This window comes from Temnothorax curvispinosus, unplaced genomic scaffold (assembly GCF_003070985.1).
Source record: "Temnothorax curvispinosus isolate PA1 unplaced genomic scaffold, ASM307098v1 QBEX01007238.1, whole genome shotgun sequence".
In the NCBI taxonomy this organism is placed as follows: Eukaryota; Metazoa; Arthropoda; class Insecta; order Hymenoptera; family Formicidae; genus Temnothorax; species Temnothorax curvispinosus.
This window is the reverse complement of record NW_020217018.1, coordinates 1-18,767: the sequence shown is the minus strand read 5'-3', so window position 1 is coordinate 18,767 and position 18,767 is coordinate 1. Positions and strand designations below refer to the sequence as shown.

General features: G+C 29.0%; 5 protein-coding genes and 1 long non-coding RNA gene across 7 annotated transcripts; all 6 read left to right on the top strand.

The window, feature by feature from the left end:
* Positions 1 to 143: 143 nt before the first annotated feature.
* Positions 144 to 4,639, top strand: LOC112456830 (odorant receptor 43a-like). Its single transcript, XM_025019587.1, has 7 exons — positions 144 to 445; positions 594 to 860; positions 1,427 to 1,895; positions 2,605 to 2,701; positions 2,785 to 2,910; positions 3,547 to 3,702; positions 4,229 to 4,639. Exons 1-7 carry the CDS (start codon positions 415 to 417, stop codon positions 4,280 to 4,282), a joined length of 1,200 nt encoding a protein of 399 aa, XP_024875355.1. The 5' UTR covers positions 144 to 414; the 3' UTR covers positions 4,283 to 4,639.
* A 719-nt stretch (positions 4,640 to 5,358) lies between these two features.
* On the top strand, positions 5,359 to 5,850 carry LOC112456831. Of its 2 annotated transcripts, XM_025019589.1 has the most exons (3): positions 5,359 to 5,424; positions 5,557 to 5,660; positions 5,752 to 5,850. In XM_025019589.1, the coding sequence occupies exons 1-3, from the start codon at positions 5,394 to 5,396 to the stop codon at positions 5,779 to 5,781; spliced, it is 165 nt and encodes a 54-aa protein (XP_024875357.1). In that variant the 5' UTR covers positions 5,359 to 5,393; the 3' UTR covers positions 5,782 to 5,850. The 2 variants fall into 2 exon arrangements, with proteins under 2 accessions (XP_024875357.1, XP_024875356.1); XM_025019588.1 differs by having other exon boundaries at positions 5,557 to 5,850.
* Positions 5,851 to 7,010: 1,160 nt separating this feature from the next.
* LOC112456824 (odorant receptor 43a-like) lies at positions 7,011 to 7,960 on the top strand. Its single transcript, XM_025019581.1, has 3 exons — positions 7,011 to 7,135; positions 7,322 to 7,477; positions 7,894 to 7,960. The coding sequence occupies exons 1-3, from the start codon at positions 7,088 to 7,090 to the stop codon at positions 7,945 to 7,947; spliced, it is 258 nt and encodes an 85-aa protein (XP_024875349.1). The 5' UTR covers positions 7,011 to 7,087; the 3' UTR covers positions 7,948 to 7,960.
* Positions 7,961 to 8,841: 881 nt separating this feature from the next.
* On the top strand, positions 8,842 to 12,922 carry LOC112456826. The gene is made up of 5 exons (XM_025019583.1): positions 8,842 to 8,997; positions 9,099 to 9,365; positions 11,892 to 11,995; positions 12,492 to 12,647; positions 12,861 to 12,922. Exons 1-5 carry the CDS (start codon positions 8,892 to 8,894, stop codon positions 12,912 to 12,914), a joined length of 687 nt encoding a protein of 228 aa, XP_024875351.1. The 5' UTR covers positions 8,842 to 8,891; the 3' UTR covers positions 12,915 to 12,922.
* A 1,364-nt stretch (positions 12,923 to 14,286) lies between these two features.
* On the top strand, positions 14,287 to 15,371 carry LOC112456825. Its single transcript, XM_025019582.1, has 2 exons — positions 14,287 to 14,549; positions 14,899 to 15,371. The coding sequence occupies exons 1-2, from the start codon at positions 14,321 to 14,323 to the stop codon at positions 15,369 to 15,371; spliced, it is 702 nt and encodes a 233-aa protein (XP_024875350.1). The 5' UTR covers positions 14,287 to 14,320.
* Positions 15,372 to 15,735: 364 nt separating this feature from the next.
* Positions 15,736 to 17,275, top strand: LOC112456823. Its single transcript, XR_003041019.1, has 4 exons — positions 15,736 to 15,814; positions 16,147 to 16,362; positions 16,712 to 16,928; positions 17,057 to 17,275. It is a non-coding gene; the product is annotated as an uncharacterized LOC112456823 (long non-coding RNA).
* Positions 17,276 to 18,767: the final 1,492 nt, after the last annotated feature.

Below are 18,767 nucleotides of genomic sequence, written 5' to 3'. Positions count from 1 at the left end.
AAAACGCTTTCCCGTTACACAATGTTCTTTATTTCTTTCGTTTTCTCTCCACAGATTCATTAAAAATGCATTATCCTTCGATACGAAAATGCATGCATGTGTAATAAAGCATTATAAGATGAAAAAAATTTGTACAATAGGTTTCAAACACTGGTGTAAAACACTGGAAAACTGGTGGGAAACAACATATGTCCCTGTTTAGCGTTCTTATTTTCTACTTGTTACCATGCTCGAGAAGTTTTTGTGAAACGGAGAACTGTTTTCAAACTAGGGATGCCACTTTTAATATTTAATGTATCTCTCGCAAAACAGCTAAGTTTTCGCAGTTACTTCACAAGCATGCGTGACGATCACCTTCTATCTTAGGGTCACTTGAAAGAACGAAGCAGTACTCTTCTTGTATCAGTTAATGACATGGACATTTCGGAATCTTCAGGTTACAAAGGTATTAATTGCATATAACATATATTCAGTTAATTACGTGTGCTTTTCATGTCTCATGATTAATTAAATCCATTAAGTTCTTTATATAAAAAAATCTTATCTTGTATAAAAATATCCTCGAAAATATCTTATATAAAATTTATCTATAGATTTTGTATGGGCAGTTGAACTTCATCGTTTAAGCTTCGAAGTAGTTGGTTTGTGGCCGAAAACCGAAAAATTTACTAAGAAATATCAGAGGCCAGAAATACGAGTCGGTATTATCTTAAGTTTATTAATAATTATTTTTCTTCCGACGATATGTACATTTATGCATGTTTGGGGTAATATGGTACTCGTAATAGATAGTTTACATATCGCATTACCAATGACGGCAATATTTGTGAAATATGTTATTGTGCGATGGAAAAGAACAGGTATGTGTATAATTAAAACCAAATTATTTAAAACCAAATCCATAGCATTAGATATCGTTACTTCATTAAAATCAGCATCACGAATATGATTTATCGTGACTTATTGTTGATTTTAATATAAAAAACCAGATATTATATGTATGTGATTTACACTTGTATAATAGCAGTATGTCGAAATAAAGTGGATGCAGTTATGCAATAAGGAATCAAGCGTAGTTTTTGTGATTTTTAGTTCTGCATTGCAAAGTAATCCTAGACAGGACAAGAAATTTTATAAAACTTCATATAATGCATAGAATTGTGAGGAAAATTATAGGTCAGTCATTGTACTTGAGATAACATTGACACCGAATTTTATTTCTAATGTATCGTGTTTACCTTAGCGGAATAGTATATAAGGTTTAGAGTTTGTTCCGTATTGCAAAACTATTCGTCCTATTATAGAATGTATGTTATTTCCTTTTGAGTTTGAATGCTCAAAACTAAAAACGTATACTTATAAATTGTTCAATAATACAACATTTTAATATTTATGTTTTATTTGTATTTATTTATATATTTTTAAGTTCTCTTCGCGATTGTAAATATGATAGCGGAAGACTGGATGGAATTCAAGCACTTTACAGAGAGAACTGTGATGATAAGACAAGCACAAAGTGCTCGATTAATCACGTTAACTGGATACATTTTCGTTGCAATAGGATTTCTCATCGTATCCATTCCGCCTTATTTTGGCATTCAAATAATATATACAACAAATTTTATGAATCGGAGCAAATTGTTACCGTTCGAGACGTATCACTTCTATGATACAGATAAGAGTCCGCAATATGAATTGACATTTTTCATTCAGATTATATCAAGTTTTTTAGCATCTATTGTTTATATATCTGTAGATATTTTTTTGGTGCTAATAATTTTTCACATTTGTGGCCAATTAGAAATCTTCAGATGCCGATTAGTTAGCTTAGTTTTGTGCAAAAATTTCAACAAAGTTCTGAATAACATCATAGCAACCCACGTACGACTCATCAGGTATGAATTTTTATTGTAACAATAAAAAGTTTAACAAAACAGCATTAGAAATACCATTAAAAAATTTTTTTATATAAAGATTTCAAATTTTAGGCGTTATATTATTTTATTTATCATGGTGAATGATACTGAATAGGTGACGTTTTATGTTTAAACTTTAGATACATGAAGATTGTATCTGAAATATGGGAGAGAATTTCGTGAATATTTCTGATATCAAAATAAAAAACAAATATTTCTATTAACATTAGTTTTTTTTTAAAGGAGATATTTTATAAAGCATATTAAACCATATATCGAAACTCTCTTTCTGATTTTGATGTCAGAAATGTCTATTTAAATTTTTATCTAGAATTATCAAAGATTTTTCCGTGTTTAATGTATATCCTGTATATTTTTATATGTATGTTGTTTTCTTAGTTTTAACCGTAGAGATATAAGAATAGAGTGCGCGAGCGAGCTGAAAAAGCGATATAGGAATAGAAAGAGAAAGCTGCGCAGAATAGAAAGAGAAAGCTGCGCATGGGCCCCTTCTGTCTTTGTTTCGCATACACGCGTAGACAAAGACAGAAAGGGCCTATATGCAGCGTTCTTTTTCTATTCCTATATCGCAGCCTCTTACGTGCTAGCATATGACTCGCGCACTCTATTCTTATATCTCTATGGTTTTAACATATAACAACCCTTTCAAATGTCCTTATTTCTATAGATTTGCTGAAAATATTGAAAATATGTACTCCTTAATAATGTTAATAACGGTACTTTGCTTCGCTATTACATTTTGCCTAAACGGCTTTCTATTTACTGTAAGTTACAGAATTCTAAATACGAAGAAATATTTTAATACATTTATACGTTCCTTTATACTTTTATAAGTTATGCATTTCAGTTACTTATTAACAAAAATACAGATAAAGTTGCTGTTACAGAAATATACTTTACAATAATTTTTCTTATTTCCTTATTGATGAATACTTTTCTTTATTATGGCGCAGGAGAGCTTATAACGGAGCAAGTAAGTTATATAATGTGTATATATGTTTGTTGTGGGCGCAAGCGCGCGTATTTGTAAACAATAATCGTAAACAGCATGCAATGTTATTCTTTGTCGAGCGAATGTTTATTCGCTCGATTCGCAAATTTTAATTAAATTCTTATTAATTTTGTAAAAGACGCAATATAATATTGAAGTTTTCTGTTCACTTTAATCCGCTTTATCTGCTCACGAAAAGTATTACGTCTATTAGACACCTTGTATGTACAAACGTAATATACGCTTAATATGTTATATAACTTGTAGCTATATAATTTTAATACGTCCGTATATATTTTTAACATTACTATAATATATAATAAAAAATCTTTCCTCGTCATTGTTACATATGTTGGCTATTGTCGGGTAAGAAAAACTATTAAAAATTATTTTTTTATGTACATATACGTTTAATGAAAGATCGTGCCTCTATTAACATTAATTAAAATACAAATGTACAGTATTAAGCTAAATGAGTTTCTTGTTTCTAATTTTTCTTTTGATCAAACATATATAAGTCAGTCAAGTTCGACTTAATTCTTAGATATATTTTTGGATCCTCGTTATGATCCTCGTTTAAATGACATGACATTAATGTACTTCTATGTATTTGTTAAGAGCAATGCAGTACATCGTGCTCTGTGTGATCTTGAATGGTATAAATTGGAATCAAGAAAGGCGAGAAATCTTATTTTGTTAATGATACGAACCCACTATCCATTTCGTATCACTGCAGGAAAAATTATTCCATTAACACTGGCTACGTTTTGCAGTGTAAGTTTATTTCGCATCTTTATGTATTAATTTCTTCTCCCCCCTCTCTCTCTCTCTCTTTTTTAAGTGAATAAAATTTATTTTGTTTATTTTTCCCCCGCGTATGTAATATCGTAATATGCGTACGTACATCATGCATGCATGCGTATGTAATTGCGCGCGAGCAAGTATAATTATTTTAGGGAAAATGTTATTTAATAATTGAGCTGCAAATATAAACGACATGTTTACTTTAGTGGAAAGATCGTTAATAACATCAAAGCCATTAATGACTTCTCCACTGAAGTAATCTTGTTATAATGATATAATTTTTAATTAATTGTTTGAAAGTGTTTATAAATATCTACAAATTAAAGAATTATGGTCAGTCAGTATCTTAATCTTTACGACAGATGTAATAAAGGTTAACAACGTTTTCCTTAAGGCACTTTAGTCCACATTATTTTTGTAAAAATTTTCTTTTTGTTTTCGTAATGTCTAAATAAAGATATTATTATTTTTATTAATAAAGATATAATTTTTTTAGGTATTAAAAACATCGTGTGGCTATATATCATTTTTAATGACAAAACATGGTTGAAGATAAATATTACTACATTTTATTACATGAAAGAAATGGATACATTTCTAGTTAAATAATTACAAATGACAATTGTATACAGTAATTGTTAGAACCAGTAAAAATAAAATTTTGTTTTGTTAGATTAACATTCATCGTTTATCATAAACTATATTGCGTTTCTGTAACATGACAATATTTTCATTGTCCGTCACTAGAATACTTTAATGGAGACTCGTTTGTATATAACATATTACGTTCAAACAGAAGACAAGTTTATAGTTATAAATTGCCTTTACTATATGACACTCAATAATATTATTATATTATATTAATAAGATTATCAATGTTAGTGTTACTTTATTAAATTAATATGATTAGATGATACGTCTACCTTACTACGACGATAGGATTTATTTCATCTGTTCCAATATCAAGAATAGTTTCAAGTGGCTTATTTTCAAAGAACATCCGAACATATTGGTATCTCATTGCGAGAATATTGCCGAAAAACCACCATATCTCTCTTAGAAAGTTGAAGTTTTATATTCTTTAACATACCGTAATTTTGTTAAAGGAATTGTATGAACAATAAATAATCGTAAAATACTTATTTTAGTCTGCTTACTAGACATATAATATTACATTCATTCGTGTTACGCTAGATGTATCTTGAGAAGAAATATTCGAAAAGTCCGTACACCTTGTAATTGTTATTATTTCTTTTTGACTAGAATATTTCTGTATTCTTGGGTTCGACGTATAGAACTTTATTAAGAGTGAAATAACGTTATTTCTCATTTCGGAGAAAGCGCATGCATAATGAAGCAACGTACGAAAGAACTATTCAGATAAGTTCGACAAACTTCTGATGTACCGCGATGCAATATTTTCTACCTCTCGTTTTGTTAGATCAGAAATAAACGTTTTTATGAAATGTTGCACGTCTGTAAAGTTTCTTGACGATATGAACGGTCATAATCAACTGGGGATAGCATTTTTAATATTTAATGTAGCATTTGACGTGACTGCTGGGTTTTTGTTCTTCTATGGGGAGCATGCGCGTTTATTTTATACTACATGGTGGGAAGAACGGAACGCGATTATAATTATCTTTACGTTAGTCTTCGACATGGACATTATGGAATCTTCAGGTTACAGAGGTATTAATTTCATATAATAACATACTTTTTAATAATTATAACAATTCTGTCTAATAAATGAATTAGTTTAGTTAATCTTTTTCAAATCTTACCTTGTATAAAAATATCTTTTGTTATATATAAATTTTTCAGATTTTGTGTGGGCAGTTGAACTTCATCGTTTAGGCTTGGAAGTGATTGGCTTGTGGCCGAAAACCGAACAATTCACTAAGAAATGCTTGTGGCCAGAAATTCGGGTCGGTATTGTTTTAATTTTATTAATATTTATTTTTATTCCGATGATAAGTATGGTTATCCATGTTTGGGGCAATATGGTACTCGTAATAGACAGTTTACATTTTACGTTACCCCTGGTGACAGTATTAGCAAAATATGTAATTATGCGATGGAAAAGAACAGGTACGTGCAAAATTATTTAAAACAAAATCCTTAGCATTATATTTCATTACTTTATTAAATCAGCATATAATTGATTTATTATGACATGTACGTTGCTAATTCTAATATCAAAAACTAGAAATTATATGTATGTGATTTACATTTGTAGCAGCAGTATGTCGAAATAAATTGTAGTATGTATATGATTTTCATTTTAGTTCAAAAGTTCAAAATAGCAACATATATATTTATAATTTGTTCGACATTATAACATTTTAACAATATTTATATTTTATTTGGGTTTATTTATATTTTCAAGTTTTGCTCGCGATTGTGAATATGATGGCGGAAGACTGGATGGCATTCAAGCACTTTACAGAAAGGAACGTAATGATAAGACGAGCACGAAGTGCTCGATTAATCATGATAATTGGATACGTTCTTGTGGTAATAGGATTTGTCACCGTAACCATTCCTCCTTATTTTGGCGTTCCAATACTGTACACAACGAATTTCATGAATCGGAGTAAGCTGTTACCGCTGGAAACGTTTCACTTCTATAATACAGATAAGAGTCCACAATATGAATTGACATTTATCATTCATATTATATCAACTTTATTAGCAGCTACCATTTACATGTCTATAGATATTTTTTTGGTGCTAATAATTCTTCACATTTGCGGCCAGTTAGAAATCTTCAGATGCCGATTAGTTAGTTTAGTTTTGTGCAAAAATTTCGACAAAGTTCTAAATAACGTTTTAACGACTCATCTACGATTAATCAGGTATAAAATTTAATTGCAACAATAAAGAAATTAACAAAATAGATTTATACAGAAATGTGAAAAAATATTCTACATAAAGACTTAAAACTCTAAACGTTATATTATTTTCTCTATACAATAGTGAATGATATTTTGAATCGATGATCCAGAGTTTCACGTATATTTTGTATATTTTTATACGTATCGTTTTCTTAGCTTTAACGTGACAACTCTTTCAAAAATTCTCATTTCTATAGATTTGCTGAAAATATTGAAAGTATGTACTCCTTAATAATGTTAATAATGATACTTTATTTTGATGTTGTATTTTGCCTAAATGGCTTTCTATTTGCTATTGTAAGTTCCACCATTCAAAATTTAAGAAAATATTTTAATATTTATATACGTTTCGTCATGTTTTTATAAGTTATGCATTTCAGTTTCTTATTAACAAAAAAATAGATGATGTTGTTGTAACAGAAATATACTTTTCGGCAATTCTTCTTATTGTCTTATTGATGAATACTTTTCTTTATTGTGGCGCAGGAGAGCTTGTAACGGAGCAAGTAAGTTATACTTTTAATAATATGTATATGTGTTCGCGCATATGTACATATGTATATATAACATCGTACATATGTATATAAAACAGAAGTCAATTAAGTCCGAATTAATTCTTACTAATATTTTTGGAAATAATTTTCATTCAAATGACATGACATTAATGTACTATTACATATGTATTTGTTAAGTGCAATGCAATACATCGTGCTCTATGCGATCTTGAATGGTATAAATTGGAATCAAGAAAGGCAAGAAGTCTTATTTTGTTAATGATACGAACCCAGCATCCTTTTCGTATCACTGCAGGAAAAATTATTCCTTTAACACTGGCTACGTTTTGCAGTGTAAGTTTATGTAGCAACTTTATGTATTAATTTCTTTTCTTTCTCTCTTTCTCTCCGCCCTTTTCTCTTTCTCTGTCTCTTTTAAGTGAATAATATTTATTCTACGTATATATCCTCCGCCGCGTGCGTACGTTATATATGATTGTGATTTCCCCACTGAAGTAGACATACTATAATGCAAGTTATAATGATGCGATACATTTTTACAATTAATTGTTGAAAAGTATTTACGAATATTTATAAATTAAATAAATCGTGGTCAGTCAGTATTTTATCCTTTACGACAGATATACATAAAAAGGTCGATATAATCGACAATATATTCCTTAAGACAGTTCAGTCATTATTTTTGTAAAAATTTTTTTCTTTTCTCTCTCTCGTATAGTGTCTCTGAATAAAGATATAATTATTTTTAGGTGTTAAAAACATCGTGTGGCTATATATCGTTTTTAATAACAAAACATGATTGAAGATCATGATAAATATTACTTTTTTTTTATTACATAAGTGAAGATGCATGATTTTTGTGTTAAATAGTGAATAACAATTGTATTTAGTAATTGTCAGTATCAGTAGAAATAAAATTTTGTATTGTCTATTAATTATATCTCTGTTTATCTACGTTTGCATGTTACATTCAAAGAAAGAATGCAAATCTATAATTTAAAATCGCCTTTACTGAATGTCTTTTAATAATATTATATTCAGTTATAATGTTTTATCGATTTTTGTGTTACTGGCACTTTACAAAAGTATCACAGTAAGATGAATATATCTACGTTACTACGACGATAGAATTTATCTCATTTGTTCCAATTTCAAGTAGAGACTTATTTTCAAGGTACAGAACACATTAGTTATCTCGTTACGAGAATATTGCCGAATAAAAGTAACCATAATTTAGAAAATTGATGTTTTATATTCTTTAAAATATCGTAATTTTATTATTACCGTATTTGTATGAACAATAACTAATTGTAAGATACTTTGGTCTGCTACTAGATATAATATTGCATTCATCCGTATTGCGATATATCTTGAAAAGAAATATTCGAAAAGTCCGTACACCACGCAATTGTTATTATTTCTTTTCGACTATAATATTTCTGTATTCTTGAGTTCGATGTATAGAACTCCATTAATAATGAAATAACGTTATCTCTCATTTCGGAGTAAACGCATCATAATGAAGCGGCATAAAATACGGCAAAATTTTTTAGACAAACTTGACAACCTCATGATATACCGCGATGCAATATTTTCTATCTCTTGTTAGATCAGAAATAAACGTTTTTATGACTTATTGCACGTCTGTAAAGTTTATTGACGATATGAACGGTCGTAATAAACTGGGGATAGCATTTTTAATATTTAATGCCGCAATTTGACGTGACTGCCGGGTTTTTGCTCTTCTATGGGGAGCATGCGCGTTTATTTTGCACTACATGTTGAGAAGAACGGAACGATTCTTTTCACGTCAGTTTTTGATATGGACATTACGGAATCTACAGGTTACCGAGGTATTAATTTTATAAAACATATATTCTATTAACGCGTGATTTTCACGTCTAACGAATGAATTAGATTAATTATAAAATAAAATTGTATATAAAATTGTCAGATTTTGTGTGGGCAGTCGAACTTCATCGCTTGGGTATGGAAATGATTGGCTTGTGGCCGAAAACGGATAAATTTATTAAGAAATACCAGTGGCTAGAATTTCGAGTCGGTATTATTTTAATTTTATTAATAATTATTTTTCTTCCGACGATGTGTACCTTTATGAACGTTTGGGGTAATATGGTACTCGTAATAGACAGTTTGCATATCGCATTACCCATGGTGACAATAATAGCGAAATATGTTGTTATACGATGGAAACGAACAGGTAATGCAAAATTATATTTAAATCAGAATCCATAGCATTATATTTTATTGCATTATTAAATCAACATATATATGATTTATCATGACTTTTATACATTGCTGATTCTAATATCAAAAACCAGATATTATATGTATGTGATTTACACTAGTATAACAGCGGTATGTCGAAATAAAGTGGATGCAGTTATGCAATAAGGAACCAAGCGTAGTTTTCGAGATTTTTAGTTCTGCTTTGCAAACCTAATCCTAGACAGAACAAGAACTTTTCTAAAACTTTGTGAGGAAGCTTGTAGGTCGGTCATTATACTTGAGATAACGTTGGAACCGAATTTTATTTCTAATATATCGTGATATTTACTCGTGAAATTTACTAGCGGAAAAGTAATGGCCAGTCTACAATAAGTCGTTAGTCGTTAGTCAGATGTCGGGAGGAGAGAGTCAGAAGAAATAGTCATAAGCGTATCTTAAGGCAATCGGAAGTCTGTAATCGGTGATCGTAAGAGACGGCATTTGACCAATCGCTTACGATCGCCGATTACAGACTTCCGATCGCCTTAATCCCGTTTCACACTACGTATCGCGGATCGCGGATCGGAATTCAGCCAATCATAGATGAGCTGCTCGTCTACGATTGGCTAGATTACGATCCGCGATCCGCAATCTCAATCCGATCTGCGTCCGCGATACGTAGTGTGACACTTTACGATACGCTATGACTTTTTCCGACTCTCTTTCGACATCTGACTAACGACTAACGACTCATTGTAAACTGGCTATAAGGTTTTGGAGTTTGTTCCGTATTGCAAAACTGCACGTCCTATTATAGAATATATATATTATTTTTTTTTAAGTTCGAATGCTCAAAACTAACAACATATACTTATAAATTGTTCAATATTATAACATGTTAACAATATTTATATTTTATTTGTATTTATTTATATTTTCAAGTTCTTTTCGCGATTATAAATATGATGGCGGAAGACTGGATAGCATTCAAGCACTTTACAGAGAGAACTGTGATGATAAGACGAGCACGAAGTGCTCGATTAATCATGATAATTGGATACATTTTTGCGGTAATAGGATTTCTCACCGTAACCATTCCTCCTTATTTTGGCATTCCAATACTACACACAACCAATTTCATGAATCGGAGCAAATTCTTACCGCTGGCGACGTATCACTTCTATGATACAGATAAAAGTCCGCAATATGAAATGACATTTCTTATTCATACTATATCAATTTTATTAGCAACTACCATTTACATGTCTATAGATATTTTTTTGGTGCTAATAATTCTTCACACTTGTGGTCAGTTAGAAATCTTCAGATGTCGATTAGTTAGTTTGGTCGTGTGCAAAAATTTTAATAAAGTTCTAAATAACATCATAGCAACCCATGTACGACTTATCAGGTATGAATTATTATTGCGACAATAAGAAGTTTAACAAAACAGCTTTAGGAATTAAAAAAATGTCTATATAATTTAAAGTTTTAAACGTTATATTATTTTATTTACAATACAGAATGATATTGAATCAATGATATTTTATGTTCAAACGTTAAATACATAATGAGTGTCTCTAAAATATAGAAAAGTATTTCGTGATTATTCCTGACTGCCAAAATAAGAAATGAAAGTTTCTATAAACATATCCGAAAATGTTTAGTTTATTAAATATCTATGTATAGATATATGTTATCTACAAAAAATTAATTTTGTATATATGACCAATAATTTTAAAATAACAGCTATGTTAATTTTTCAAAAATAAATAATTCAAAAGCAGGATATTTTATCAATAATTTTAAACATTAAAATTTTAATTTATTTTTCTAAAACTGATGAGACCAATGTTGTTTTGATATTTTGATAATCTATAGGAATTATAGAAGAAAGCTAATTCTCTTTTTTTTTCGAGAATGACTATTATTTAAATTACAAACACTAACAACTTATGCATTGTTTTCGTTTATTCTTCTTTTCTCTTTAAGAAAAGTATATGCTTTTTTCAATGTCAATAAAATATTCAATATTCATAAAAAGACATATAAATACATAATTTAACTTAGAACATGTATGAAATATGAAAACTTAAAACATTAGTTTTTTTTTAAAAGCGCGTACAAACAAATAATTCATAAATAAAGCATTTTCAAACATATGTTTGTAGAAACTCATTTTCTGATTTGGATGTCAAAAATACATTATCGAAAATGTTCCTTATATTTTACATACATCTTGTATATTTCTATATGTATACATATACTTTTCTTAATTTTAATGTGAAAATTCTTTCAAATATTCTTATTTCTATAGATTTGCTGAAAATATTGATAATATGTACTCTTTAATGATGTTAATAATGATACTTTATTTTGGTATTGTATTTTGTCTAAACGGCTTTTTATTGACTGTTGTAAGTTCCAAATATGAAAAAATATTTTAATAGATACATATGTACGTTTCCTTATATTTTTATAAGTTATGCATTTCAGTTTCTTATTAACAAAAAAACAGATAAAGTTACTGTTACAGAAATGTACTATACGACAATTTTTCTTATTTCTTTGTTGATGAATACTTTTCTTTATTGTGGCGCAGGAGAGCTTATAACGGAGCAAGTAAGTTATACAATATGTATATGTGTTTGTTGTATGCACGCGCGTGCATTTATAATTATTTATAGTATTACGTCTATTAGACACCTTGTATGTACAAATGTAATATACGCTTAATATATTGTATAACTTGTAGCTGTATAACTTTAATACGTCAATATATTTTTAAACATATTATAATAAAAAATCTGTCCTCGTCATTGTTACATATGTTGGCTATTGTTGTCGGATAGGAAAAACTGTTAAAAATTATTTTTTTGTGTACATATATGTTTTACAAAAGATCATCCCTCTATTAACATTAAGTAAAATGCAAATTTAATTAACATTAAATAAAATGCAATTAAGTTAAATGAGCTTCTCGTTTTCCTTTTGATCAAATCTGATCACATAAGTGAGTTGAGCCCGACTTAATTTTTAGATATATTTTTGGAAATAATCTTCTTTGAATGACATGACATTATTATAATGTACTATTACATTATATGTATCTGTTAAGAGCAATTCAGTACATCGTGCTCTGTGCGATCTTGAATGGTATAAATTGGAATCAAGAAAGGCGAGAAATCTTATTTTGTTAATGATACGAACCAACCATCCTTTTCGTGTCACTGCAGGAAAAGTTATTCCATTAACACTGGCTACGTTTTGCAGCGTAAGTTTATTTAGAATCATTATGTATCAAAGTAAAGGAATCATGGTCAGTCACTATCTTAATCTTTATGACAGCTGTACATAAAAATCAATGTAATCGGCAACGTATTCTTTAAGGCACTTTAGCTCATATTATTTTTATAAAATTTTTTTTGTCTTCTTGTAATGTCTAAATAAAGATATAATTAATTTTATAAATATATAATTTTTTTAGCTATTGAAAACTTCGAGTGGATATATATCGTTTTTACTAAGAAAACATAATTAAAGATAAATGTACTATTTATTACGTGAAAGAACTTATAGATGTATTTGTAGTTAATAATAGATACAAATAAATGACAATTGTACATAGTAATTGTTAGAAGAAATAAAGCTTTGTTTTATTTATTAAAGTTCTTTATGTATTATAAATTATATTATGTTTTTATAATGTGACAATATTTTCATTGTTTGTCACTAGAATACTTTTAATGGAGACTTGACGTTTATATATTACGTTCAAAGAAAAGACAAGTCTATAGTTTAAAATTGCCTTTACTATATATGTCTCTCAATAACATTATATTCACATTAATAAGGTTTTATCCATATTATGTTACTTGCATTTTAGTAAATTAATACGGTTAAATGAATCTATCTACCTTTTACTGTCTACTCACTATCTATTTACTGATATATCTACTTTATTACATCGATAGGATTTATCCTATCTGTTCCAATTTCAAGATTTGAGTGGCAGACTTATTTTCAAAGAACAGAACACATCGTTTATCTTGTTGCGAAAATATTGCCGAATAAAAACCGCCATATCTTAGAAAGTTGAAGTTTTATATTCTTTAAGATATCGTAATTTTATCAAAGGAATTGTATGGAAAATAAATAATCGGAAAATACATACTTTGGTCTACTCACTAGATATAGTATTGTATTTGTCTGTGTTATAATAGATGTAGCTTGAGAAGAAATATTCGAAAAGTCCATACACCACGCAATTGTTATTTCTTTTTGGCTACAATGTTTCTGTATTCTGGAGTCTGATGTATAGAATCCTATTAAAAGTGAGAAATGGCGTTATTTCTTATTTCTGGAGTAAGCGCATACATAATGAAACAACGCAAAGTATGAAAAAAATTTCCAGGCAAGTTCGATAAACTTATAATATACCGCGATGAAATATTTTCTACCTCTCCTCTTACTAGACTAGACATAAACTTATTGTTCACGTGTAAAGTTTCTTGGCGATATGAACAGTCATAATCGACTATATAGGGATAGCATTTTTAATATTTAATGCAGCGTTTGACGAAACTGCTGGGTTTTAGCTCTTCTATGGAGAGCATGCGCGTTTATTTCACGCTACATAGTGGGAGGAACGCGACAGTCTTTTTCATTAGTTCTCATGGATATTAAGGAATCTTCTGGTTATAGAGGTACTAATTGTGTATGACATTTTTATTACTTATTATTCGTATTCTACATGTCTATTCAATAAGTTAGTATAATTTTGCTTTATGAATTTATCCTTTGCATCGTATTTTTATTACTATTTGTTGCGATTAATCTTTTAAATCTACATATTAATTTGTAATTATTTTATGCAAATCCTTTGTTTTATATAAAATTTTGTTAGATTTCATGTGGGCAGTTGAAATACATCGCTTAAGTTTGGAAATGTTGGGCTTGTGGCCTAAAGATGTTATGGTTTCTGTAAGAAGTTTATGGTCAGAACTTCATGCAAGCATTATTTTAATTTTATTAATATTTGTTTGTAATGTTCCGACGATATGTACCATTATAAAAGTTTGGGGCGATATGGTACTTGTAATCGACAATTTACGTCTTATGTTACCTCTGCTGATAGCATCAGTGAAATATGTCATTATGCGATGGAAACGAACAGGTATGTCTAGAATTATTTAAAATTTTCAACATTTTATTTCATTTCATTACTCCGTGAATCGTTATGTTATAATTAATTTATTATCACAAACATATATTCCGAATAGTAATAATGTCACAAATCAAGAATTATTTGTCAGTTATTCCTGTAAAGCAATATGCATCGAAATATATAACAATATATATCAATACTTTAAAAATATGTAGTTTTTTTAGTTAGGGAGTTTACAAATAACACACTCATAAATACTTCACATAATATCTACTCATATAATATCTTTATAATAATGCTTGTATAAGTAGTTTAATATTTTGACATATTAACATATAGCTTTATGTATATTTTCAAGTTCTTTTATCGATTGTAAATATGATGGCGGAAGATTGGATGGCATTCAAATCGGATGCAGAGAGAGCTGTGATGATAAGGCGAGCACGAACTGCTCGATTAATCATGATCATTGGATATGCTTTTATCCTAATCTCGCTTCTCATAATAACTGTGCCTACTTATTTTGGCATTCAAGTATTACACATAGGGAATTTGACGAAGCAGAGCAAACCCTTACCACTGGAGACGTATCATTTTTACGATACAGATAAGAGCCCGCAGTTTGAGTTGACATTTTTCTTTCATGTTTTAACAATGTTGTTATCGAGTACCACTTATATGGCTGTAGATATCTTTTTATTACTAATTATTCTTCATATTTGCGGCCAGCTAGAGAATTTTAGATATCGACTAATTAGTTTGGTCTCATGCAAAAATTTCAACAAAAGTTTAAATGACATTGTAGTGTTCCATTTACGTCTTATCAAGTAAGAACTTTTATTATAATAATGAAATTTTGCACAAAATAACTTTAGCAATGTTATTGAAACATTTATTACAACAGAAAAAAATCTAAATTTTAAAAATTTGTCAATGCATCTCAACTTTTTAAATATTTTTTCCGCAGATTTGCCAACTATATCGAAAATACATACTGTTTAATGATGTTAATAATGATATTTCATTTTGCTGTTGTATTTTGTTTAAGCGGCTTTCTATTTACTATTGTAAGTAAAACAAAAATGTAAGAAAATATTTTAATGCATATGTATACGCTTCTTCATTTTCTTATAATTTATACATTTCAGATACTTAATGAGAGAAAAATTAATGAAGCTATTATTATACAAATATTTCACTCAATATTTTTTATTATTATTCTATTGATGAATACTTTTTTCTATTGTGGTGCGGGAGAACTGGTAATGGAACAAGTAAGTTACATAATAAAATTTCTAAATATGTATTATAAATTTAATGTTTTAGTCATGATGGAAAAAACATGTCCATATATTAGAATATTTTTAGAAATTACTGAAACCATTTTACTCGTTATAGTTATGTTGCCATTTGTTATCAAATTTGATATCATATTATTATAAGAAAAATACTGAACATTTGTTTTATATAATAAAAAAATTTCTGTAACAACATTAATTAAAATGTGAATTTGTTCCGATTACATGAACTTGCTGTTCTAAATTCTTTTCTAATCAAAATAAAAATTAATTAAAATTTACAAATCCTTATTAATGTTTCTTAATAGAAGTCATCTACTTTGAAATGACATAGACATTAATATGTTCTGACACATGTATTTATCAAGTGCAACGCAGTACATCGTGGTATGTGCAATCTTGAATGGTACAAATTGGAATCTAGAAAGGCGAGAAATCTTATCTTATTAATGATACGAGCCAACCATCCTTTTCCCATCTCTGCAGGAAAGATTATTCCATTAACAATGGCTACTTTTTGCAGCGTAAGATTATTTAGAATTTTCATATTTTAATTTTAAACTTTTGCAGAAAACATTAACTTATATAATGCAACTTATTTGTGTTTATTACACGTATAATTATGTATACGTAATACATATATTTGTGTAACTTTTTAATGACAATTTTATTTATTAGTTGAATCTCAAATATAAACGATAAACATCAATATTCTAATCTCTATAATATACATGTATATATACATGAAAGTCAAAGTAATTGACGAAATATTTTTTAAGGCATTTTAGCCAACATCTTTTGATATCTTTAAATATAAAAATTTTCCTTAACTTTCTCTAAGTAATTTCTCTAAATAAAGATAATTGTTTTTAGATATTGAAAACATCGTGTGGCTATATATCTTTCTTACTAACAAAACATGGTTGAAGATCGTGATGATATATGATTTAATATTTATTTACGAAAGTAGTGGATGTGTTTGCAGTTAAATAATTGCGAGTATATAGAACCCTATTAAAAATACAATTACGTCATTTTTTATATCGAAGTAAACGCATACACAATAAAGCAATACAAAAAAACTTTTTAGGTAAATATTAGGCAAACTTAAGATATATTGCGATGCAATATTTTCCATTTCTTGTCTTATTAGATCAGACATGAACGTTTTCATGACTTACTATACACTTGTAAAGTTTTTTCTTATGATATTAACAGATAATCAACTGAGGATGAAAGCGGCACACGTTTAATACTTAGGCTGAAGACCGCGATAATACATTAATATTTATTATTTACGAAAGAAATGAATACGTTTGCCAATTATATAATTACAAGTTCTAGACAATTAATTGTTACGATAGAAATAAACTTTATGTTTTATGTGTTTGCTATCGATTGGAAATTATATTATTAAATATTTTGTGACATGGCGATATATCACTGTTCGTGTCACAGGATTAATTCAATAGAGATTAAACTTTTGTATATGTTTAAAAAAATATAAATCGTTAGTTTAAAATCTTCTGTAGTGTATGTTATTTCTCAATAAAATTATCTTTAATGATAATGATTTCAGCAATTATTTTTTGTTAATTTTGTTGCCGAGTTTTATCGAATCGATGTGAGAAGATGAATAACATACATGTTGATACAACTGTGAGAGTTTTACCACTTCTACTTTTGCGAAAAGATTCGAAGTGGACCGGCTGTCTTATCTTTGAGACACGGAAACACGCGAAGATGTTTAATTATTTCGTAGCAAGAATGTTGTCGCACTTTTGAAAACCACGTCATTGAGTTGTAACATTGCAGTACATTATAAAGTCGGAGTTTTATGCTGTTATAGCTATTCATAACCGACGTTCCACTAAAAGATATGTATAAACAATAAATAATTCTGAAATATTATGATCCGCTTGATAGAGATAATAACGCGTTCATTCATGTGTGTTATGACGGACGCATCTGACTTTTCAAAAGACGTTCAAAAGGTATGTATAATGCCACGCAATATCATGTTTTCTTATTTCTTTATCACAACGTTTCGGAGTTCTTATGGATTCTTATTCGATATATAGAATCCCATTGAAAATGCGATTACGCTATTTTTCATTTCGAAGTAAACGCATATATAATGAAACAAAATACGAAAAAACTTTGTAAACGAACATTCGCCAAACTTTTAATATACTGCGACGCAATATTTTCATCTCTTCTTTTATGAGACCAGACGTAAACAATTTTTATGATCTGTTATATGCTTGTAGAGTTCTTTTTTGCACTACCAACAGCTATAATCAACTGGGGATAGCATTTTTAATATTTAATGCGCCTGACGAGGCTGCCGAGTTTTTGTACTTTGTATGGAGACTCTCCATTGGAGAGCATGCGCGATGATCGCTTTACATTATATAGGGAGGAAGAACGGGACGATCATCTTCATGTTAGTCTTCGACATGGACACGGAGTCTTCGGGTTATAAAGGTACGAATCCTATACCCTGTATTTTTTGTTAATTAAGCGTGTTCGATATATCTAATAAATAAATTATTATTTTGCATCGTAAATTCATTTTTATCATCACGTATTATTGCTACCTTACGATTAATCTTTTAATAATTATAATTTATTAATTTGTTAGATTATTTTATTTAAATCTTTTATTCTCTCCGTACAAAAAATTGTCAGATTTCGTATGGGCAGTTGAATTACATCGTTTGTGTTTGGAATTGATCGGTTTATGGCCTACAGCCGATGAAGTTTCTAAGAAAAAATTGTGGTCCAATATTCGCGTAGGCTTTATTTTCATTACTGTGATAGTCGTCTCTGGTGTACCACTTGTATGGGCGCTTATACGAGTTTGGGGCGACATGGTACTTATGGTAGATAATTTACGAGTTACATTACCTCTTATAATGGTTTCATT

Bases quoted from the DNA above. Each gene is read 5' to 3' on its own strand.
- LOC112456831 (XM_025019588.1), top strand. From the start codon at position 5,394: ATGGACATTATGGAATCTTCAGGTTACAGAG. The intron at 5,425-5,556 runs GTATTAATTTCA...TAAATTTTTCAG, and splicing joins GGAATCTTCAGGTTACAGAG to ATTTTGTGTGGGCAGTTGAA.
- LOC112456826 (XM_025019583.1), top strand. From the start codon at position 8,892: ATGGGGAGCATGCGCGTTTATTTTGCACTACATGTTGAGAAGAACGGA. The intron at 8,998-9,098 runs GTATTAATTTTA...TAAAATTGTCAG, and splicing joins GGAATCTACAGGTTACCGAG to ATTTTGTGTGGGCAGTCGAA. The intron at 12,648-12,860 runs GTAAGTTTATTT...TAATTTTTTTAG, and splicing joins CACTGGCTACGTTTTGCAGC to CTATTGAAAACTTCGAGTGG.
- LOC112456830 (XM_025019587.1), top strand. From the start codon at position 415: ATGGACATTTCGGAATCTTCAGGTTACAAAG. The intron at 861-1,426 runs GTATGTGTATAA...TATATTTTTAAG, and splicing joins TGTGCGATGGAAAAGAACAG to TTCTCTTCGCGATTGTAAAT. The intron at 3,703-4,228 runs GTAAGTTTATTT...TAATTTTTTTAG, and splicing joins CACTGGCTACGTTTTGCAGT to GTATTAAAAACATCGTGTGG.
- LOC112456825 (XM_025019582.1), top strand. From the start codon at position 14,321: ATGTTGGGCTTGTGGCCTAAAGATGTTATGGTTTCTGTAAGAAGTTTA. The intron at 14,550-14,898 runs GTATGTCTAGAA...TATATTTTCAAG, and splicing joins TATGCGATGGAAACGAACAG to TTCTTTTATCGATTGTAAAT.
- LOC112456824 (XM_025019581.1), top strand. From the start codon at position 7,088: ATGAATACTTTTCTTTATTGTGGCGCAGGAGAGCTTGTAACGGAGCAA. The intron at 7,136-7,321 runs GTAAGTTATACT...GTATTTGTTAAG, and splicing joins GAGAGCTTGTAACGGAGCAA to TGCAATGCAATACATCGTGC. The intron at 7,478-7,893 runs GTAAGTTTATGT...AATTATTTTTAG, and splicing joins CACTGGCTACGTTTTGCAGT to GTGTTAAAAACATCGTGTGG.